This window comes from Elephantulus edwardii, unplaced genomic scaffold (genome assembly GCF_000299155.1).
Source record: "Elephantulus edwardii isolate Elephantulus edwardi_28Jun2011 unplaced genomic scaffold, EleEdw1.0 scaffold00238, whole genome shotgun sequence".
NCBI classification, from domain to species: Eukaryota; Metazoa; Chordata; class Mammalia; order Macroscelidea; family Macroscelididae; genus Elephantulus; species Elephantulus edwardii.
In genome coordinates, this window is record NW_006399988.1 from 2,788,538 (window position 1) to 2,813,132 (window position 24,595).

The 24,595-nt window shown below is 40.0% G+C and overlaps 1 protein-coding gene across 2 annotated transcripts in view; it reads right to left on the bottom strand.

Annotated features, from left to right (window-relative positions):
* Window positions 1-24,595, bottom strand: part of DAPK1 (death-associated protein kinase 1) — a 265,295-nt gene that overhangs the window by 52,490 nt on the left and 188,210 nt on the right. For both annotated transcript variants that reach the window (XM_006898874.1, XM_006898873.1), the window contains exons 16-17: window positions 22,215-22,412; window positions 15,170-15,268 (exon numbers count right to left, since the gene is read on the bottom strand). In XM_006898874.1, coding sequence (XP_006898936.1) covers window positions 15,170-15,268; window positions 22,215-22,412 — 297 coding nt within the window. The remainder of the gene's footprint in view (window positions 1-15,169; window positions 15,269-22,214; window positions 22,413-24,595) is intronic.

Below are 24,595 nucleotides of genomic sequence, written 5' to 3' on the forward strand. Positions count from 1 at the left end.
AAGATGGATCTAGCAATGACTTTTTTAACTATGAAAGCAACTCCATTTTTCCTCACCTTTTCATCTCCAGAGTAATATATCATATGGTCATTCGACTCAAAATGCCCCATGCCAATCCATCTCATCTCACCAATGTCTAGTATGTCAATATTGTACAACGACTTTGGCATTGCCTAAAAATGTTGAACATAGGCTGCTTCCCTGTGCCCAGAACTCAGGTTCTGAGGTCAATGTCTTGCACCCAGAACTCTGGTCCTGACACCAATGCCCTGTGCCCAGAACTATGGTCCCAAGGCCAACACTCCAGGCAGGGAACTCCAGTCCTGACACTGCTGGTCAGCACCCAGAAATCTGGTTTGGACACCAATGTCCCACACCAGGGACTCTCTGTTCCAGATGCCGACACCCGTGTCGGGAGCTGAACTGTATGGGAGAAACACTGGAACTTGAGGTACTTTAGAGGGGGTCACTGCTGTTTGGCTGGATCACATGGGACACCTTAAGCTCAATCAGAAGGAAGCGAGACAGCTGGATCGGTTTCTTGAAGGGAAAACTAAGGCTTCCTGGTTTTCCAATCAGGTCTCCACACTCTGCCTAGCATCTCCTCATGTTCAGTCCATCAACAGCCTTTAGCCTGGAGCGCCTTGGGCTACCTTAACTGTGGCAGCTGTCTGACAGGAGGTTACTTTCACAGACCTTTTCTCTACTGAACTAAAACAGATCTTCCCTTGGATCAGAAGGCAAAGAGAAACCCAGGCAGGGTAGCTGTCCTACCCTCTTCTGAAGCAGTGACTTCAGATGAAGAACTTGCTATCACCTCAGATGAGAAAAACTCTACCACAACAATGTGATAAGCAAGATGTTACTCCTAAGGAGTGACACAGTTTCAATGGATATCCTGAAGCCAGAAAGTCTGATGGAACTTTCTGACACAGAATTTAAAAGAACAATGATTGAATATGTTAAATGAGTGAAAGACAAACTTGAAAAATTATAAGACATTGCAATAAAAAACCAGGAAGAGCTTTAAAAAATCCAAAACAATGCAGATAATACAAATGAGACAATAGAGGGAATGGAAAAACCATAAACCAAAATATGAGGTCCAATGTTTCAGATGCTGTCAACATGATGGAGGGACACATGAACAGAGTTGAAGAGATGGAACACAGAACCAGCGAAATAGAAGACAGAATTGTCACCACTAATCTGCTAGAACAAAATGCAGACTCAAAAAAGGAGGAAAAAGAAGAAATCATAAGAATAATGTGTGACACCATCTTGAAAATGACATGCACATAACTGGAATTCCACAACAGGAAGAAGGAAGTAAAGGCACTGGAAAAGTTGTGGAACAATTATGAGAAGAAAACTTTACAGGCATAATGAAGAATGAGAGAATATATATTCAAGAAGCTGAGCAAACATCATAAAGAATAGACTTCCAAATACAAACACCAAGAGATATTATAGTCAAATTAGCTACGACCAAAGATAAAAAGAGAATTTTGAAAGTAGCAAGGGAGAAACAAAGTGTAACCTATAAGGGAGAGCAATTAAGATTAAGTGCAGATGTCACAGCAGAAACCATGTGATCAAAAAGACAGTGAAATGACATATATTGAACACTCAAAGAACATAACTGTCAACCAAGAATAATGTACCCAGAAAAATTGTCCACCAAATATGTGAGATCAAGATATCCCTAGAAAAACAGAACCTAAGGGAGTTTGGAAAAACAAAACCAGTGTCACAGGAAACACTGAGAGACGTCCTTCTTACAGAAGTACCACAGGAAGCCCGATGGACCAAAATAACTAGTAATAACATCAAAAAGAACTCAACAAAATGATAGCAATAAAACCTTGCCTCTCAATAATCACACTAAATGTAAATGGTTTAAATGCAGAAAAAGAGTAGCAGATTAGATGAACGCCTCCCCCAAATCCATCAATACACATATCCATCCATATACATCTATAAGAGACACACCTGAAAGAAGAAGAAAAGGAAAGACTAAAAATAAAAGGGTGGGGAAAAAAATATACCAGACAAATGGCAACCAAAAAAAAGTAATAGTGATATTAATCTCTGAAAAACTAGATTTCAATGCAAAAACCATCATAAAGGACAAGGTGGGTCACTACATAATGATTAAAGGGTCAAAAGAACAAGGAGACATAAAAATAATAAATATCCATGCACCAACTGAAAGACCTGCAAAATATATAAAAGAATCATTAATAAAACTGAAAAAGGAAATAGACAACAGTACTACAGTAGTTGGAGACTTCAATACACCACTCTCACAAAAAGATAGAACTACCAGAAAAAAAAAAAAAATCAAAGATGCTGGAGACTTAAGCCATACAATAAACCAATTTGGTCTCATAGATATTTATAGGTTAATACACCCCAAAAAGAACAGTATAACTTCTCCAATGTTCCCCAGAATAGATCACATTTTAGGACACAAGAATCAATAAATTAAAAAAACATAGAAATAATACAAAGCATCTTCTCAGACCACAATGCTATAAAAGATAAAGGCGGAAAAAACCCATACATTTGGAAGCTGAACAACAACTTGCTTGACCATGAGTGGGTACTGTTGCTGTTGTTGTTATAAGCTGTCAAGTTACCTGTAACTTATAGCAACCCTATGTACAACAGCACTATACCCTGCTCTATCCTGTGCCAACCTCACTGTCTCTGACACACCCACCCCTATTACCCGAGTCACTGAATCAATCTACCTCTTAGTGGAGTGTTCCTCTCCTGTACTGTCTCTCCACCCTCCCAAGCATGACGTCCCTCTCGAAGGGCTGGTTGCTCCTTGCAACATGTCCAAAGTATGTCAGACGAAGCTTCAGAATCCTTGCCTCCAAGGAGCAGCCTGGTTTAACCCTCTCTATGGTGAATCTGTTTGTTTTCTTAGCAGTCCATGGTATGTTCAATACTTTTCTCCAACACCACAGCTCAAAAGCATCAATTCTCCTTCTATCCTCCCTAGTTGTTGTCCACCCTTCTAAAACCAGCCTGCACTTCTGGAAGTTCTCTGTTGATGTGCTGTTCCAGTTGTTTTAAGATAATCTTCAGAAGACCTTGTGTCCATGTGATATCAATGATACTGTTTGATAATTTCCACACTGTTGGATCTCCTTTGAAGACACAAAAAATGAACTTAAAAGTTTATTGAAACAAATGACAATGAAAACAAAACTCACCAAAACCTCTGGGAAATAGCCAAACCAGTAAGTAGAGGTAAATTTATAGCAATAAGCAAACACATTAAAAGTCAGGAAAAACTGACCATTGACTCTCTAACTCAATGTCTACAACAAATTGAAAAAGAACAGCAAGAAAACCTGACACCCTCTAAAAAAATATTAAATTATAACAATTCAGGCAGAAATAAATGAAATAGAAAACTGAAAAACTGAAACCATCAACAAACTTGAGAATTGGTTCTTTGAAAAGGTCAATAAAATTGACAAACCACTAGTAAAACTAAACTAACAAAAGAAAAGAAGGAATGTCACAAAGGAACCAAATAAAATAAAAATGTTAACAATGGAATATAATTGAAAACCACACTCAAACAAATATGAAAACCCAGAGGAAATGGACAAATATTTAGAAAATCACAAACTACTTAAACTGATACAAACCAAAATTGAACACCTGAACAGACTCATTACAAAAGAAGAAATTGGAGAGGTAACAAAAAACTTCCAGCCAAAATGTCCTGGACCAGATGGTTTATTAACAAGTGAATTTTATCAAACACTCAGAGAAGAACTGTCACCAATTCTACATAAACTAATTTAGAAAATAGAAAAAGATGGAATTCTCTGAGATTCATTCTATGAAGCAAACATATCCTTGATACCATAACTAGGTAAAGACACCACCAAAACAGAAAACTACAGGCCAGTATCTCTCATGAACATAGATGAAAAAATCATGAATAAAATCTTGGCCAATAGAATCCAATAATACATCAAATAATTCACCATGACCAAGTGGGATTCATAACAGGTATGCAAGGATGGTTCAACATAAGAAAATCATTCAATGTAATTCATCACATTAACAAAGCAAAAAACAAGAGCGACATGATCCTATCAACTGACAAAGAAAAGGCCTTTGCAAAATCCAACACCCTTTCCTGATCAAAACACTCAACAAAATAGAAATAGAAGGGAATTTCCTTAACATAGTAAAAAAGTACATACACAAAGCTGATAGCCAACATTGTTCTCAATGGAGAGGTTTGTGACTAGGAACTAGGCAAGGATTCCCACTGTCACCTCTCCTGTTCAATATTGTATGAGAAGTCTTAGCAGTAGCAATAAGAGAAGAAAATATGAAGTATCCAAATTGGCAAAGAGGAGGTAAAATTATCTCTATATGCAGATGATATAACAGTAAACTTAGAAAACTCTAAAGACTCAGCAAGAAAACTACTGGACATAGTTGACCAATTCAGCAAAGTGGCAGAATACAAGATCAAAATACAACAATCAACTGGATTTCTCAACAGGGACAAAGAAAATATGGAACTGGAGCTAAGAATAACAATACCCATCATAATTGCTAATCACAAAATTAAATCCTTGGGAGTATTCTAACTAGAAACTCAAGGGATCTAGTAAAAGAAAATTACAAAACATCACTATATGAAACAAAAAGAGATGAGGAGAAATGGAAGAATATACCTTGCTCATGTATTGTGAAAACTACAATCCTATCAATCTACACATTCAATGCAATCCCAACATAAATACTAATTCCATTTTTCAATGAGATGGAAAAGGCAATCTTCAATTTCATCTGGAATGGAAAGGGACCCCAAATAAGCAAAGCACTCCTTAGAAAGAGAAACAAGGTAGAAGGCGTCTCATTCCCTGATTTCAAATCCTACTACACTGCCTTGGTGGTCAACACAGCACGGTACTGGTACAATGACAGACACAGAGATCAACGAAATAGAATTGTGAACCCAGAAATCACACCATCTACCCATGGTCAACTGATTTTTGACAAGGAGATGAAAGCAGTTAAACGGGGAAACAAGAGTCTTTTTAACAAATTGTGTCGGAAAAATTGGAAAACCATCTGCAGAAAACTCAAGCAAGACCCACACCTCACCCAATACACAAAAACCATCTCAAAGTGGATCAAGGACCTATAATAGACTATAAACTTCATCAGAGAAAAACCTGGAAGAACTCTAGAAGCCCTAATCCACAACAACAACAGTCTTCCAAGAATGCTGAAAAATCCACAACCAGGAGAGGATAAAATAGATGAATGGGACCTTCGAATCAAATCCCTATGCACAACCAAAAACTTCTCCAACAGGGTCAAAAGGGAAGTCACAGACTGGGAAAAAAATATTTGGTAATGACATGTCAGATAAGGGACTTACATCTACAATTTAGAGAATACTTATGCACCACAACAAGATAAAGGTTCAATAATCCAAATGCAAAATGAATGGACACAGGATATGAACAGATACTTCACCATAGATGGCAAACACACACACAAAGAAATGTTCAAAATTCCTGACTCTAAGAGAGATACAAATCAAAACAACTGAGATATCCTCTCACCCCAGTAAGAATAGCAAAATTCAACAGAGCAGCAAACAACAAATGCTGGTTAGGTTATAGAGAACTTGGAACCGTTATTCACTGTTGGGATAGTCTAAAATGGTGCAACTATTCTGGAGGGCAGTATGGCACTTTCTAAAAAAGTTGCAAATAGAAATACCATTTGATGCATTAATTCCACTACTAGGAATGAACTGCCACCCAAGCAGATATATGCACACCCAAGTTTACTGCTGCTTTGTTCACAATATCAAAGAGTCGGAAACAAACCAAGTGCCCATCAACAAATGACTAGATAGAGAAATTGTGGTATAGTCATACAGTGGAATATTATGCAGCACTGAAAAACAAAGAACTCATGAAATATTATATAAAATGGGTGACCATGGAGAACATTATGCTGAGTGAAATATCTCAGTCACTAAAAGACAAATAATGCATAATGCCACTGTTGTAAAAGAGGAGGTTGGAGGAAATTAAGAAAAGAGGGATAAATAACATACACAGCATTAAAACAGATGAGGGAGAGAACTGTATAAATGGAATAGATGATTAAGTATCATTGGCATGCCAAGAGTCCAGAATAAGAGCTGCATAGTACAAGTTCTTTAACACGTTGCCGCAAATGATGGTAAATGTGTTTCTAAGCACGGTCATCAATTTAAAAAGTGTGCAGCAACGTATTAAAAGATTTCATTAAAATATCAATTAAAAAATGGAGGCATTATTTAAAAAAATTATTCTCAAAGGTAATTAGTAAAAAAAAAAAGAGTTGAACAAAGAAACTCCAACTATTCTACTATTACTCATACCCCAAGCAAATTAGAACTGAGACACAAATGGAGATTTGTACACCCATTTCATAGCAGCATTATTCACCATTGCAAGAACATGAAAACAGCCAAAAAATTTCAACCACAATTGAATGGTTTGAAAAACTGTGGTACATTCTTGCAACAGAATACTATGCAGCACTCAGGAGCAACAATTTTGAAAAATACTATTTAACTTGGGAGAGGCTGGAGAGCATTATGCTGAGTGAACCAACGGAGTCTCATAAGGACAAAACTACATAAAAGCATTATTGTAAAAACAGAAGGATAACTAGTAAATCATGTATGGGTACTCAAGGGGAGGGGGAGTGTAGGGGGGAGAATAGGTAGGGGTGAAACCACTGGGTTGCACAGTTTGGTGGGTAGAAAGGGGGAAGTAAATGGGAAGGATCTGGGTGAAAAGACAGGATAAAGATGGGCAAGGCCCAATGGTGACTGATTATATAAAACATAATGCATAAGAATAATTGTATGAAACACAATGTGAGTAAAAAATAGTGTGAAACACATTGTATATACATTTTTATACGCAAGCCAATTAAAAAAGAAGAAAACAAATGGTGGGTTTTGCTAGGTGTCAACTTGTTGTTTGTTGTTGTTAGAAGTACTGTCGAGTCGTAGACGACTCATAGTGACCCTAAGAACGAAAGGCCTGAGCACTGTTCATATATAGAGTTTCTGGAGGCAAGCCATTTTGGAAGTGGATGCTGCTCCTGCTTCCAGAGGTGTCAACTAGTCTACTGTAATTTAAAAGAAATCCTACAAACTAAAGTTTGAAAGTTTGTCCTATCCTGTATCATCCTCCCAACTTTCACCACACTCACACTCATTGTTTCAGTTATTGTTCCAATCCATCTTAATGAGGATCTTCCTCTTTTTCTGACCCTCTACTTTTTCCACTATGATGTCCTTTTCCAAGGACTCATGTCTCCCATCAACATGCCCAGAGCAGATAAGACAAGATACACCATCCATGCCTCTTCAGAGCACTCTGGTTGCATTTCTTACAAGACAGATTTGTTGTTTCTTTGTCCAGTCCATTGGCGATATGCTATACTCTTCATCAACACAATAATTAAAAGCATCAGTTCTTGAGTTTTCCTTATTGTCCAATTTTCACATCATGTAAAACAACTGAAAATACGTTAGCTTGTGTCCAGGCACAGGTTAGTACTTAAAATGACATTCTTTCTTTTTGGCAGTTTAACAAGGACCTTGTTGTTGTTATGTGCCAACAAATCACTTGCCAGTTATAGCAACCCTATGTACAACAGCTCTAAGCACTGCTCTATCCCTTGCCAATCTCATTGACTCAGACACATCTAACCCCATTACCCCAGTGACTGGATCAATCCATCTCATTGAGGGTCTTCCTCTCCCGCACTGTCCCTCCACCCTCCCAAGGACGTCTTCCATCTCCAAAGGACTGATCCTACCTTGCAACATGCCTAAAATATGTCAGACAGAGCTTCAGAATCCTTGCTTGCAAGGGGCATCCTGGCTTCACCCTCTCCAGGACGAACTTGTTTTCTCTCCTAGCAGTCCATGGTAATATTCAATACTCTTCTCCAGCATCACAGCTCAAAGGCATTAACTCTCTTTCTACCATCCCTAGCCATTGTCCAGCTCTCTGATGCATAGCAAGTAATTGCAAAGACTTGTTCTTTATCAGGCACACCTTAGTCTCCAGATTGACATCGTTGCAAGGATCTTAGCAACAGATTTTCCCAATGTACCATGTCTTTTGATTTCTTAACTGCTGCTTCCATGGGGTCTGATTACGGAGCCCAGTAAAATAAAATCACTGACACTTTCAATCTTTTCTTCAGCCATGATGATGTTACCTATTGGTCCCACTAGTGAAAATTTTTGTTTTCTTGATGTTAAGATGTAATCCATATTGAAGGCTGTAATCTCTGACCTTCTTCAATATTTGTGTCAAGGCTTCTTAACTTCCTGCAAGCAAAGTTGTCTCATCTGCATAATGTGGGTTGTTGATAAGTCTTCCTCCAATCTTTATGCCACATTTTTCTTTGCATAGTTCAGCTTCTCAACTTAATTGGTTCACATACAGACTGAACGGATATGGAGAAGGAATACAACACTCATATATACCTTTTCTGTATCCCCTTAATCTATCTGAATTCTTGGATTATGTACAGATTTTTCATGAGCACAATTAGGTGCTCCAGAATTGCCATTCTTTTCAATGTTAACCTTAATTTATTATGATTCACACAGTTAAATGCCCCTGCATAGTCAATAAAACATGAATAAACATCTTTCTGGTATTCTCTGCTTTCAGTTAAGATCCATCTAATATCAGCAATTCTATTCCTGTTTCATGACCTCTTCTGAGTTCACCTTGCATTTCTGGAAGTTCCACATGGATGTACTGCTCTAGTTATTTTTAAAATCTTCAGCAAGACTTTATGTCTGATAGTAGTAATATATTTTTTTACAATTTCCACATTCTGTGGGATCACCTTTTTTTTTCCTGTGTGTGTGTGTGAATGGGAACAAATATGACCTCTTCCAATCAGTTGGCCAAGCAGCTGTCCTCTAAACTTTTCATCATAGGTTATTGAGCATGTCCAGGGTTTCATCTGTTTGTCGAAACATCTCAACTGAAATTCTACCAAGTCCTGGAACCTTATTTGTTGTTAATACCTTCATTGTAGCTTGAAATTTTTCCTTCAGTATTATTGGTTCTTGAGTATATTTTACTTCCTGAAATGTTTCGGTTTTGGACAATTCTTTTTCATACACTGACTCTATAATTCTTCTATCTTTTGGTATTTCCTGTATAATTCACGATTTTTCCATAGAATTTCCCCATATTACACCTTGGGGCTTCAATTTGTTCTTCAGTTCTTTCAGCTTTAGAAAAATTATATGTGTTGGTTTAATTACTATTGGAAAATGCTTGTCATTCCTCTGTAGCACCTGGTCCCCACTGGACCCTCATTATTTCCTTCACCTGCTCCCCCCACCGACCAAACTGTGCAGCTCTGCAACTGAATCCTGGACCATCCTCACCCTTCTGCCCCCAACCCTCACCTCCTTGTACCCCCAATATGTTTTTCCCAATAAAAAAAATATTAAAAAAAAAAAAGAAATGTTATATGTGTTCTTCTTTCTGGGTTTTCTAGCTCCAGATATTTGCACATTTTCTTATAATACTTTTGCTGTCTTACTGAGCTGCCCTTGGAAATATGCTCAGCTCTGTTCATTATTTCTTTCCCTTCACTTTGTCTTGTGTATGCTGAAGAGTAGGTTTCAGATTATCTTCTAACATCCATTTTGGTATTTTATTTTTCTCCTGTTTTTTACTGACCTGTACTGATGCTGTGATTACTGATTTACTGATTTTGTTATGTATGATGTCCGCCTACAATTCACCTGGTTATTAGTTTCTGATATGCAATGTATCAAATCTACTCTTCAAATTTAGGAGGGTTACTTGAGGAATTGTTAACGGAAAGAAGGCAGTCCTGTAGGCTGCATACTGTAAAATTACAGTAATACATTGTGAAGAAGGCAACCACATGGAGACAAGGAGATGAGTGGTTGCAGGTGAAATGGAGTGGACAGAGGGAGAAGAGGTGGAGCTCAGGTGTCCCAGGGCAGCACACCCACTCTGTGTGACCCCATAATGCTGATAGATGCATTATGCATCTGTCAGAAATGGCAGGACCATACAAAACAAAAGAATGAACATAAACAACGAAATAATCTGTTGCCATTGGGTCATTTTCCATTTTCATGGTGGTCTCGTGCATTACTCAGCAGTGCTGCATGGTAGTCTGCTTTCCCCACAACTTCCATGGGAAAGTGGGTGAGGGCTTTGGCTGCAGCACCACAGGGTTTGAACTACCAACATGGAGGCCAGGAGGTAAATAAAAAAATGTTAACATCAGTGTTGTGTCATCAAAAGTAATCAATACATGATCTCTAACTGGAGGATAGATGAAGGTAGGTATGGGATGGTATGGATGAACTATGGATGAACTATGGATGTATGTATGTATGTATGTATGTATGTATGTATGTATGAATAGCCATGGATGAATGCTGCACTTTCTGTGTAACTTCTCTGTAAACCTAAAACTTCCCTAAGAAATGAAGTGGATAAAAGAAGCTGCTGGCACTTGAGCAAGAAGCTTGCAAAGGTGCTTGGGGAAGAGTACACAAAGGGTCACTGTGAAGCTGAACGGCAGAAACAAGAACTGTGGTAGGCACGGGGCACATGGGGCCTCCAGGAAAATCCTATTTTTAACCTGAATGAGGGTGCAAAGGAATTGTTCTTATAATAACCATCCATTTTAGCAGTATATTTATTTTGCTTTTTAAATCATTTTATCATGGTCAAATGTATTTTAAAAGCTTTTCCATTTTAACTACTTTTAAATTCATGATAATAACCGTATGCAGCCCTTCTATGTGGAGTTTGAAAAGCTGTGCTTGTTTTATTAGAAGGTCTGGTAGGTAAGAGGGCCAGGTGTTGGTGATCAGTGTGAGTTAGGTGGAACAGAGAGAGGAGGCAAGCAAATAAAATGTGGTCCTTGGTATCAAGAGTATTTCTTTTTCCACATTACCCTGTTTGAGAACGGGATGGGAGAGAGAAAGTGATGGAAGGAGGGTGCTATGGAGCCAAGGGCTACTTCAAAGCTGAGCAAACATGTGCCTGTTCAGATGATGCCAGTGACCTGGTGAGTCCGGCCTGGCTCAGGAAGCCACTGCTTCTCCCCACTCAGAACTGTTCAGCTTGGGAAAAAGGGGCTGGCTCAGTAAGCATGTTCTACATGTAAACGACACACCAACTTTCCAAGACTTAGTGCAAAACAAAAGGTGTAGCAAGTAGTTTCACCTGCCTGTGAGCTTAAAGGTTGACAATTTGAGTCTATTCAACAAAGCTTCAGAAGAAAAGGCCTAGTAATTTGCTTTTGTGAAAATTACAGCCAACAGAACCTTGAGGAGCAGTTCCACTCTCACACATGGGGTTTGCTGTGAAATGAAATCAAGATCGGTACAAAACAAAGAATGTAAATATCTCATCAATAATTTCTAAATGCTGACTGCAGGTTGGAATGATATTTTTGTTATCATACAGACTATTGGCATGGATTTCATCTGTTTCTTTGACCTAACTGTGGCTGCCAAGAACTTGAAAATGATGTAGGTGGCAAGTATTCTGACTGCAGAGCTGAGGTTGAAGACATTACCCCTCCTTGAACCTTCAATGGCGTCACACTGCTGGTAACACAAAAACCCATATCTTAACGTGCTCTGCACATACAGCCCCCAGGGCTTCTCCCATCACAAGAGGGTGTTGCTTTCTAGTCTGTTCTCCAACCCACTGTTCTTTCTTCAGTTTCCGGAATTCACTGAGTTCCTTCACATGCTTCTCACTCTCACTGTCCATCTATAACTCCTCACTCTTCAAGCTTTAGGTAAACAGACTTCCGCAGTCAAGTCTCTTATGTCCTCTTAAAGTCCTTCAGTAAGCGATCCTCTCCCTTCACCACACATACCATATTGAGGAACGCTGGAGTTCTTCGGTTCACAGCTCGCCCACTAATCCCTGTGCACCCACGCCTGCTTGTTCCAGTTCACATTCTCGGTTCTGAGCCCGTGCCTGGTACAGAGCTTATACTCCAACAGGTGCATGAGAGCTCACATGAGGCTCGTGCGCAGACTCCCAGTGCCTGGGGAGCACCGCCTCTGGAAGGAAGAGTGTCTCACTGAGCAGCTATGGTCAAGGCATGAGAGTGAGATGATGCACTTAGGGAACCTGAGGAGTAAGAGAGTGGCTGCAAAGATGTCAGTAACAGCCACAGAGGTAACAACTGTAGAAAGCAGCAGTCTCCTATGGAGCCTCCACCAAACACAATTCCTCTTAAAATGAACATCGCTTTCTTGGGACACATTTGGTACAATTGATGAGCCAATTACTGCTACTTCATCATTTCTAAAGTTTTGGGTTCCCATTCAGGGCTCACTCGTGTTGCACCACAGGCAGTGACAAATGTGCAATGTTAGGTGATCCCCGTCACAGTGTCACACAGTATAACGTATAACGTATAACGTAGTAACACAGTATAACACACACCATCAGTTCATCCCTCCCTTGCAACTTCCCCAGTGATCTCTTCAGTCTCTTTAGTTTTCCCTCTTTCATTTCACTGTTTTCTAATATGGTACCATTAGAAGGCTTGTTTTTCCTCATACAAATGTGTATAAATTCTCTATGATGACACGACATGTCCTCCACTGAAGTCACTGCACAGGAGTTAATGAAGGAACATCTGGCCTAGTAGGTCCTCGCATGTCATTTAATGTGTGGGTGCGTGAGAGGTGGGGAGATGCCTGTAGAGAGACTGGTCTCATGTGGAACACTGGTGGTAACTGGGCTTTAGTCTGTGCACATGCGCTGGAAGGGACACTAGTATGCTCAATGAGCAAAAGAGGAGCTGGTAAATGGTGTGAAGTGCCAGAATAAGTTGAGGCTCTGTGGGCAATATGCTCTCTGTCAGTTACTCAGGGAAGTGGCCATGTTATTGTTAGCAGGTGCTACTGAGATGATTCTGAGTCATCACAGCCTTACGGACAACAGCTTGAAACACTGCCTGATCCTGTGCCATCCTCACAACACCTGTGTTTATGCCCATTATATAGTCAGTGCTGCAAAGTTCTTCAATAGGTGTCAATCCATCTTGCTGAGGGTCGTCTTCTCCTTCTCTGACTCTCTGCTTTTCCCAGCATGATGTCCCTTTCCAAGGACTGGCATCTCCTCATCTAATGAGCTGTTAGAAACCATCAACAACTTCATCTTAGTTTAATCCACAATTAACACCCCTGGAACCAGTAGTCAGAAAATAAGGAGATGTATTGCACTGGGCAAGCAGGCAGTTAGAGACCTCTCCAAATTATTGAGGAGTAATGATGTCACTTTGAGGACTTAGGTGTGTCTGATTCAGGCCATGGTTTTCTAATCACTTGCTATGCATTTAAGAGCTGGACGGTGAATACGGATGACAAAGAAAAATTGATGCCTTTGAGCTATGATGTTGGAGAAGAGCATTAAACATCCCATGAATGGACAAAAGAACAACAGATATGTCTTGGAGAAGGTGCAGCCAGAGTACTTGGTGGAGGCAAGAATGATGAGTCTTCGCCTCACATACTTTGGACATGTTGCTAGCAGGGGCTATTCTCTGGAAAGGGACATGATGCTGGGAAGAGTGGAGAGTTGGTTAAGGAGAGGAAGACCCTTTACTAGGAGGATGGACATAGTAACTGCTGCAGTGGACTCTAGGGTATCAGGAAGTGTGAATATGGCATAGGATAGGACAAGGTTCAGATCTGTTGTTCACAGTACAATGGTACCTAACAACAACAATATCTAATGACTATACTTGACTATACTATATATACCATGACTATACTTCCTCCACGGAAGATTTGTTTTTTTCTTTTGGCCTTGCAAAATTCAAAAGGCATTGTTTAACTTTCACAAACACAAATAGCTAATGAAAATACCATGGCTCGAGTCAGATGCACCTGAGTCTTTAAACTGACATCCTGACCCTTCAGCAGTGAGTCTTCAGAGAGTATTGAGTTTGAAGTTCTTAATTTAGAGTGTACATATGCATAAGAGATCCGTGACAGCAGATTTGTCCAGTGAAACCCCACAGACAATCCATAAAGAAATGGATGTGGCTGTATTCCAAGAAAACGTCTTTTACAAAAATAAACAGGAGGCTAGATTTGACCCCTAGGCCATAGTTTGCCAGCCCCTCTACTATTTAAACTTGCATTTGCCATTGAGTAGGAACTGACTCACAGCTGACCCTCCAGAGGGTTGTCAAAGCTCTAAATCACACAGAAGATTACACACCTTTCTCTCATGGAGAAGCTGGTGGATTTGAATCATTATAGAGGTGTAGCCTTTGGGGTGACACCATAACTCTCTATAGACTAGGCAAAGAGCACTCGTCTAGCAAACTCAAAGAAATCAAACTTTATCTTTAGCTCAAGTTGGTTGCTATTTTTAAAACAATGTTCTCCTTGGAGAAAAATGCTCTGCTGGCAAAATTCTAATCTGAGAGGTTCAGGAACATCTTGCTTTCCCCAACGAGTCTGGAGAATGAAGAGTTAGGCCACAGTTGGGCCAGAAACAACTCTTGTTGTATTATTCTACTACAGCAATATAATAGAAAACTTCTCTTACGAGTTGATAATTTTCTGTCTTTGGTATTTCACAGAATCTGAATCGATGAGTTTGCAAGGAGGTCTAAAATGGGAAGTTGCAATGGCAAACAATGAGAACTGAAGTCACATCCAAAAATAACCTGCCGGCCTAGCTGGACTTTTTGATCCAGAGAGTAGCTCTTATGTCAAATGAGAGCAGGTCACCCAGTCAACGCAGGCGAATGTGGGCACTGCTCTTCACTCCAAAAGACACTGCTTTCAGTTCGATGCACCAGGGCTCCTCAGTGCCCTGGAGTCAAAGGAAACTTTAATTAGACATTACACTGAGTTAGTGTGGGCAAAGGTTTATATAACTGCAATGGAGGAGTTAAAGCTTAATAGTAGCCTGCCTGCTTTAGAATGCTGCGGGAATGCTGTTGCCAGGCAATCTTTGCTCTTTTGCTCTTGAAGCAAAAGATCTTGAAGGTTTTCTCTTGAGGAAAGAACTAGGGTTCTACTCACTGAAGTGAGGGCTTCCACGTTGGCACCAGCCACACAGAGATACCGGACCACATCCAGAATCCCGTTGTTGGCAGCAAGATGTAGAGGGGTCCGGCCGTACTGGGAAGAAAAAAGAAAGATCATTATTGTTGCTAATGAGAAAGTACTTTCCATAGATGCAGCATTATGGAAGGTGCCTGGGATGCACCAGAAAAAAGAGGAGCTGGTCCCCCCACTTCTGCAGAAAGGAGCCATCTACTGAGGCAGATAAGGTGAGCAGGTTTTCAGTATTTTTTATAATTAAAAGGTTGACTTCAGAACAAGAATGGGAACCTCATTACAAGGTAATGAAATGTCCTGCTCTGCTGGCTGAAAGATGACACTACACATCAAATTAAGATACAGTAAGTAAGGGGAGAAGGATTGGAAGTTAACTGAAGATGGTCTAGTCAGGAAAAAGCTGTCTTAGCTGTTGTTCAACATACTTCCAGTGACATTGACATGTTGCACCACTTTTATCACTGTCCTCACCAAAACATTCCATCACCATACAAAGCCACCCAAACAAAAATGTCCCTTCTCTTCCTCCCTCTCTTAGTAACCGTTATCTTTGGTTCCTATGTGGTGACTATGTGTGGTGCCTATTAAGACTCCTATTGACCCTGGGAATCTAAACCTGCTCTATTTTGTGCCATCATCACACTATCTGCCATGCTCCAGCCTGTTTTTATGGTCACTGTGCCAATCTGCCTCATTAGGGTCATCTTTGCTTTCTCTGACCCTCCACTTTTCCCAGCATGGTATCTTTTTCCAAGAACTGGCCTCTCCTGACAACACATCCAAAGTACATACATCTTTGCTTCTAAGGAGCACCCTGTTTGCACTTCCTCCAAGACAGCCTTGTTTGTTTCTTTGGCAATCCATGAGATATTCAACACTCTTCACCAACACAATTCAAAGGCATGAGTTCTTTTGTCATCAGGATCGGAAGAAGAATAATCAACACCTGCATCATGCAGATGACACAAACTTGCTTGCTGAAAATGAGGAGACTTGAAACACTTGCTGCAGAAGATCAAAGACTACAGCCTGCAATATGAGTTACACCTCAATATAAAAAACCCAAAGATTCTCAACACTGGGCTAATACATGGAGAGGTGAAGAAAAGATTGAAGCTGTCAATGATTTCATCCTGCTTGGTTCCACAATCAACACCATTAATACCAACAGTCAAGAAATGACATAAAAGACAATATACACTGGGAAAGTCAGTGGGGAATAGACCTCGCCTCATTACTGAGCAATGATGTCAGCCTTAAGACTGAAGTGTGCCTGATTCAAGCCATAGTCTTTTCAATTACCTGCTATACAAGTTAGAACTGGATCAAGAGGACAGAAGACAGATTGATGCCTTTGATTTGCAGAGTTGGAGTAGAGTACTGAACATCTCATGGACTGGCCAAAAGAATAGGTATGTCTTCGAGAAGGTGCAGCCAGAGTGCCCCTTAGAGGCAAGGATTACAAAGCTTCGTCTCTCATACTTTGAAAAGGACATTACGCTTAGAAAGGTAGAGGGTCAGCAAAATAGAGGAAGACCCTCAGTGAGGTGAATTCACAAAGTGGCTGCAGAAACGAGATCGAGTGTACCAGAGATGATAAGGACAGCACAGAATAGGAAAGGGCTCAAATCTATTGTTCACAGGGTTGCTGTGGATTGAACTTGACTTGATGGCACCTTGTTGTTACAATAAAAATTGGAGAAACTCTGGTAGTGAACTGGACAACTTATCTGATAACCAAAAGCTCAGAGGTTTAAATCTACCAGCCATTCTGTCACCTCCTTCCAAAAGATTTACAGCCTCAGATAAACAGTGGAGGGTTTCTGTAAATCATAATGGATTTGATGAAAGTGGGTTTGGTGATATGTAATTCAAAGAATTCTGCTGGCACAATGTTTAAGCACTGAACTGTTAAGGGAATGCTGGTGATTCAAATCCACCAGCCAGTCTGCAGTAGATCATGCTCCTTCCTGGCACCCAGAGAGATGGTGGCCTTGTACTCCCACATGGAACTTCCAAACTACAGGATTGTAAGCCAGGGTTGACTCAACATACAGCAATGGCTCATGATGCTAAGAGTCCTTTCAGGAGCTTGTTGGCCATCTCAACATCCTCTTTGGTGAAAAGGAGGTGTGAGCCAGAGCTCAAAAGCCCCACTGGTCAGGAAAGTCCTTAGCCCACTTTGTAAACAGGGTTATTTATATTTTGGTTGTTTCAGAGATTATATTTTGTTTAGAGAAATAAAAGGCAACACCCAAAACTGCTGCTGGTGAGTCAATTGTGACTTACAGTGACCCTGTAAGACAGAAGAGAATTCCCTCGTGAAATTGTTACAGAAGCAGATTGCCATATCTGTTGTTCATGGAGCAACTGGGTGGACAGAACCACTGACTTTTCACTTAGCACCCGAGAACAAAGCACCTGAATGCTTAGCATCTGAATGCTTCACCACTGTGCCACCAGCGCTCCTTGAGAATAATGCAAGATGCTTTAATTGACATTTTGTTGTTGTTGCTATGTGCCACTCAGCCACTTATGACTCATAGTGACCCTATGCAAAATAGCTCTGCACCTTATCCTATCCCGAGCCAATCCCACTGTTTCTGACAAACCAACCCTCATTACTCCAGTTACTGAGTCAATCTATTCCTCTCCTATGCTGCCCCTCCATCCTTCCAAGCATGATGTCCTTCTCCAAGGACTGGTCCCTCCTGGCCACATGCCCAAGGTATGTGAGACAAAGCTTCTAAATCCTTGCCTCCAAGGAGCAGCCTGGTTTCACCCTCTCATGGATAAACCTGTTTGTTCTTTTGGCAGTTCACGGTAGGTTCAATACACCAACACGACAAAGACACTGAAAAGACATCGAATCTTCTTCTGTCATCCTTCGTCACTGTCCAGCTCTCTGATGCAGAGCAAGTAACTGTGAAGATCATGGTCTGGATCAGGTGCACCTTAGACTCCAGACTGACAACATTGCTCTTTAGCACTTTAGAGAGGTCTCTGACAAGACAAGACTTCCCCAGTGCAGTTTGTCTTTTGATTTCCTAACTGCTGGTGCCAAGAGTATTAATTATGAAGCCAAGCAAGATGAAATTATTAATAACCTCTCTTCTCCATTCATCATGGTGCTGCTAAATCATCCCAGTGGTGAGAACCTTTGTCTTCTTTATTTTGAGCTTCAATTCATATTTAAGACTACAGTCTTTGACTTTCCACAGCAAATGTTTCAGGTCCTCCTCAGTTTCAGCAAGCAAGGTTGTGTCATCTCCATAACTCAGGTTGCTGAATAGTCTTCCTCCAGTCCTGACATCATATTCCTCCTCATAAAGTCCAGCCTCTAGAATAATCTGTGTACAGATTGAAAAGGTATAGAGATAGAATACATCCCTGACACACTCCTTTTCTGATTTCTAACCATACAGTTTCCTCGATCTGTTCTAATGACTGCCTCCTGATCTTGGTATAGGTTTCACATGAGCACAATAAGGTGTTCTGGGATTCTCACTGTTCTCAAGAATTGTGAGACACAATTTGTTGTGATATACATAGTCAAATCTCTGGCACTCCGCTTTCAGCTAAGATCCTTTAGACATTAAATTGTTAACAGCTTTAGCTTGCTCGGCTCCACAATCAACACTCTTAGTACCAGGATCCAGAAAATAAAAAGATTAATTGCTTTAGGGAAATCTGATGCCAGGACCTCTCCAGAGTACTAAAGAGAAATGTTATCAGTCAGGAGACTTCGATGGCACATAACAACAAGAAGATGTCTCTAGTGCCATGACCTCATCTAAACCCAGCATATATTTCTGGTAGTTGTCTGCTGATGTACTGTTGTAGTAGTTTTTGGATAATCATCAGTAAGATTTTGCTTGTGTGTGATATTAGTGATGTTGCTATTGGTAATTGCCATCGAGTCGAGCATGACTCATAGCAATCGTATGAATAAAAGATCTGAAGCCTTTCTATAACTATTGTTGTTTCCTTAAATTCATAGAGTTTCCAGAGGCATGTGGTTTAGGAAGTGGATGCCACTCCTTCTTCCAAACCTGTCTTAAACTGGGAGCTCCACCAAACACTGGCCATCACGGGTAACTATTATGGCATCTAGGACCCCAATGGCACAAGGTTCAGCATCACAGCAAACCCAGATTCATTCACATTCGTTTCACACAATCAGGTTGCATCTTTTGATTTCTTGGCTGTTGTTTCCATGGGTGTTGATAGTGGATACATGTAAAATAAAATCACTGACAATTTCAGTCCTTTCACAACCTGTCAAAATGCTGACAGTTGTGAGAATTTTTTCCCCCTCTTGATGTTGAAAATTATCATATTTGATCTTCATAAGTACTTGAAATCCTCCTTTCAGCAAGTAAAGTTGTGCCATCTGCATAATGCAGATTGCTAATAAGTCTTCTTCCAATCCTGGTGCCACTTTGCTCAGCACACAGACTGAATATGTATGGAGAGAAGATACAACTCTGGTGTACACCTTTTCTCATTTTGGACCACACAGTATTCTCTTATTCTGTTCAAACGATTGCTTCTAGATTCGAGTACAGTTCCACAGGAGCACAATTAAGTGTTCTGCAATTCCCATTATTCTCAATGTTATTGATAATATGTTCAGAAAGTTGAATGCCTTTGCATAATCAAAAGATGTAAAACCATATCAAGAATAGATTTGATATACCAATGACCAATGGGATGACATCAAGGACACGATGCATGAAGAAAGCAAAATGTCATTTCAAAGACCAGAAAGAAAGAAAGGACAAAAATGGATGTTAGAAGAGACTCTGAAACTTCCTCTTGAACATAGAGAAAGTAAAGCAAAGAAATAATGAAGTGAAAAAGTTGGATAAATAGATTTGAAAGGGAAATTAGAGAAGACAAAGTAAAGTATAATAATGAAATGTGCAAAGACCTTGAATTAGAAAACCAAAAAGGAATAAAATACTTGGTATTTCTCAAGTTGACATAACGTGAGAACAAATTCAAGGCTTGGGGTGTAACACTAAAGGACCCGAAGGGAAAAAGCTTGAATGATGCAGTAAGCATCAAAAAAAAAAAAAAGATGGTACAGAGTTACTCTATCCAAAAGATGTGGTCAACAAGGAAAAATTTCAAGAATCAGCATATCATTAAGAGCCAGGAACTTGAAGAAGTCCAAACTGCAGTGACCGTAAACAAATAAGGCTCCAGGAACTTATGGAAAACCAACTCTTGTGTTTCAGGACACAAATGTGGCCCTGCATGTGCTCACTTACCTGAGGAAGACAGGTAAGACCTGGCCAACTGTATGGAGGGGATTCATATATGGGCCTTTGGCAAAGAAAAAAGAGGAATCCAATAGAATTTGGAAATTGACAAATAATGTCATTAATAATGCAAGTAAAATCCTCCTGAAGATTATAAAAAAGAAATACTTTTTTATTATTATAAAATAATTAGGACAGTACTTCGAGAGAGAGCTTGCAGAAATACAAGCTGAATTCTGAAGATTAGAGAATGTCAATATGAATCTGAAAGCAGAGATTTCCTGAAAGATATCTGAGTTTTATTGAATATGGAAAGGCATTGGGCTGAGTGAATCGTAACAAATTATGAATAAACTGTAAGTTGTAGGATACTGCATTTATACAATTTAGGAGCCAGTATGAAGATCAGGACAGCTCCTGACCAAGACAACTCTCAGCTATGTCCACAGGCAGGCATCCCACTCTTTGCCATATTCACTTCAGGGCCTTCTCTTTTTTTTTAAAGGTTTTTTTTTTTTTTAGATTTTATTTTAATAATTTTAATGAACATTTACAGAGATTTTGGATTTCCATTCATTTATTGTTGTACTTTTCTCCCTGCTCAACTGCAGGGCCTTCTTTCGGCCTCTGTGTGGCTTGGCATAGTGTCACTGCTCTTTGGTTCCATCGACAAGTGCCTAAAGGTACTACACTCACTCTGCTGGCAATCCTCCTGTCCAAAGGGTTCAACTCCCTCTCAATACCACAAATCGGCAGGAAAGTCAATTGCAGACACAGCCCTCCTATGCTGGTCTTCTGGTTCCCACCACTTGTTTGTGCACTCTCTCTGTTGTCCTTAGCAAATCATGAACTGATCTGTCCCCTCTAGAGGCTACAGTTACTTAATCTACATAGTGAGTGGCCAACTAGTCACTTGATACTACTGAGTGGTTTATGTACCCTATTTACACAGTAGACTGACCATAGTAGCCTGAGTTGGCAACAGGACAAGTTGCAGCTCAACCAAACCAATTATTTCTAGCAGAATTAGAAAACCAGGTTCAAAAAGCTTATGTCTAAGAGAATGTGACACACTATCACCATGAACCAGAGGCAACTTTACAGCTGCTGGTTTAGCTTATTATTCACCAAATTATCACATGTTCTTTGTCTATCAAATATATTCAGCAAAAAAAGTGGGTGTTAGGATTTAATAACCATAAAACTCTCACAGCAGAAAGGTAAGAGGAGAAATTTGGCTTGAGGAATCTTAATTAAACAGTAATTTCACAAGATGTACCCCCTCCTTCCCATATAAGATATTCACAGAGGTAAACAGATGGATTTTACCACCAAACCACGTGGAAAATGCTAGCTAATGTGGTAATTTTTTGTTTCTTTACACAATTTTTTAGGTCACAGGTAGAATATCACATAAAATGGCTGGTGCTGTTACTGTGTGCTTTCTCATCCAACTGACTAACAGCTGACCCTCCACTGGGTTTTCAGAGGCTGTAAAGTTTACAGGAGGAGATTGTCTTACTTCCTCCTGCAGAGCAGCTGGCAGACTAGAACTTAATGCCTCTTCTAAAATCTAATATAAAATATAAATTTTTAATTTTTAAAATTTTTTTAAAATTTTTGAATTTATTTTTATTTTTAGAAAATGTCGACGTAAGTGATACTTTCACAGGGAAGGAATGCAAATGCAAATGCAGCCTACACCCATGATGTGCAGATGTCTCCTCCTCCATGCTTACCTTGTTTGAGATGTCTAAACTGCAGTTTGCCTCACAGAGGGCCATCACAATGGGCACACTGCCATCCTTGCAGGCCACGTGCAGGGGGGTGTTGCCGTGTCTGTCTTGGAAGTCAACCAAACACCCTTGGCCGAGCAACGTCTTGATGACCTCCATCTGACATCGCCGGACCGCAAGATGAAGAGCAATGTGTCCATCCTGAAACAAGTAGTGGGGACTATGAGTGGATTTCAATTAGGCGAGTGGGCCTGGTCTAGCCACCACTCGTACCTTCACTTGATGAGGAACAGATGTCAAGGGCATGAGTACTGCAAAGCTTAAAGAAAGGTTAAAATCTCAAATTTGGCCCTGGGGAGGGGACGGTGAGATTCATACACCTCATTCAGAATAATCAGCCCTAGCTGACCATTTGGGGCATTAGTGACTCTAATTAGCACTCTAAACTTTCTTAGAAGACTGGAATTCATCCTCGGCCCATGTCCCCTGAGTGAGGTCTATCGATAGAGACATGAACAGAGTGGTAATGCTAAACAGATTTCAGCAGAGCTTCTAGATAAAGATGAGCTGGAAGGAGGGCATGGAAATATATTTCTGAAAAAGGCCCCCTGACAATGATCTGCATCACCACAGTCAGAGATGCAAGACTGGGTGCTCTCTTGTGCAAAGGTTCATCATGAGCTGCAAGCTGACTAGACAGCAGCTGTCACCACCAATTACTGGCCAACAAGTTTAGTTTGGATCTGTACAGCACACTCAGACAGAAAGAAGCTAAGTCTCCTGAAAGCACACAATTTAAATAATTCTTTATAGTCATTATTAGTTGGAAACGACTTAATGGCAATGTCTTGTCTGTTGGGTTTTTCTAAAAAAATTGTGTTTTACCAAAGTATTTGAAAAATACTTGGAAAAAAAATCTTTAAAATTATTTGTTCTGTAATTTTTACTGACTTCCTATATAGAAAGACTACTATTTTTTCTTGTATCAAGAAAAATTGAGAAAGCAATGTGAAATGTTTATTCAAGGGTTGTTGTAATTAGGAGATGCAACTATAACAAGTTTGTTGTTGTTGTTTTATGTCAAGTAGCCCGTGACTTATAGCAACCCTATGTATAATAGTTCTGAACCCTGCCCTAACCTGAGCCAGTCTCTCTGACTCTAATACATCTAAATCCATTGCCCTAGTTACCATGTCAATACATCTCATCTGGGGTCTTCCTCTCCTGTGCTGTCCCTCCAACCTTCCAAAAATGATGTCCTTTTCCAAGGACTGGTCCCTCCTGGCAACATGTGAGACTAAGGTATGTGAGACAGAGCTTCAAAAGCCTTGCCTGTAAGAACTTGGTTGAACCATCTCTAAGACAGATCTATTTGTTCTCCTGGTGGTCCGTAGTATGTTCAATACTCTTCTCCAAGGGCAGACTACGGCTCAGACCATCAATTACTCATATGCTAGTTCAAATTGAGGCCAAAGAAAATGAAGATAAGTCCACAGGAACAAAGATACAATCTTGAATCAATTTCATCTGAATTTCATAATCATCTTAAAAACAGGTTTGAGGCACTGAACCAATGATAGAAGACCAGATAAGTGTGAGATGATATCAAGGATATCATCCATGACGAAAGCAAAAGATCGTTACAAAAACAGAGGGGAAAGAACAAATCAAAATGGATGTCAGAAGAGATTAAATATTGCACTAGAGTACTGAGAAGCCAAATTTAAAGGAAAACCTGTCAAAGTGAAAGAGCTGAATAGACGATTTCAAAGGGCAGCTCAAGAGGACAAAGCAAAGTATTATAATGGAATGTGTACAGAGCTGGAATTGGAGAATAAAAAGGGAAGAATGAACTCACTCTATTTCATAAGCTGAAAAAACTGAAAAACAAATTTAAGCCTAGTGGTGCAATATTGAAAGATGCTATGGGCAATATATTGAATGACCCAGAAAGCATCAAAAGAAGATGGAGGGAATACATGGAGTCACTATACTGGAAAGAATTGATTGGCACTGAAAAATTTCAGGAATTACCATACGAACAGGAGCCAATGGTAATGAAAGTGGAAGTGGAAACGGCATTGAAGACACTGGCAAAAAAAGAAGGTCCCAGGAATCAATGGGATACCGACTGACACATTTCAATTAAACAGATGCAGCCTTGGATGCAACTCACCAATCTATGCCAAGAAATTTGGAGGATGGCTTTCTGGCCAATGGAAGAGGTCCATAATTGTTCCCATTCCCAAGAAGAGTGATCCAACTGAATGTGGAAATTACTGAGTAATATCATTGATAACATATGCAAGCAACATACTGCTGGAGGTCATTTAAAACCATCAGGAACAATACATAGATAGGGAACTGCCAGAAGTTCAAGCGGG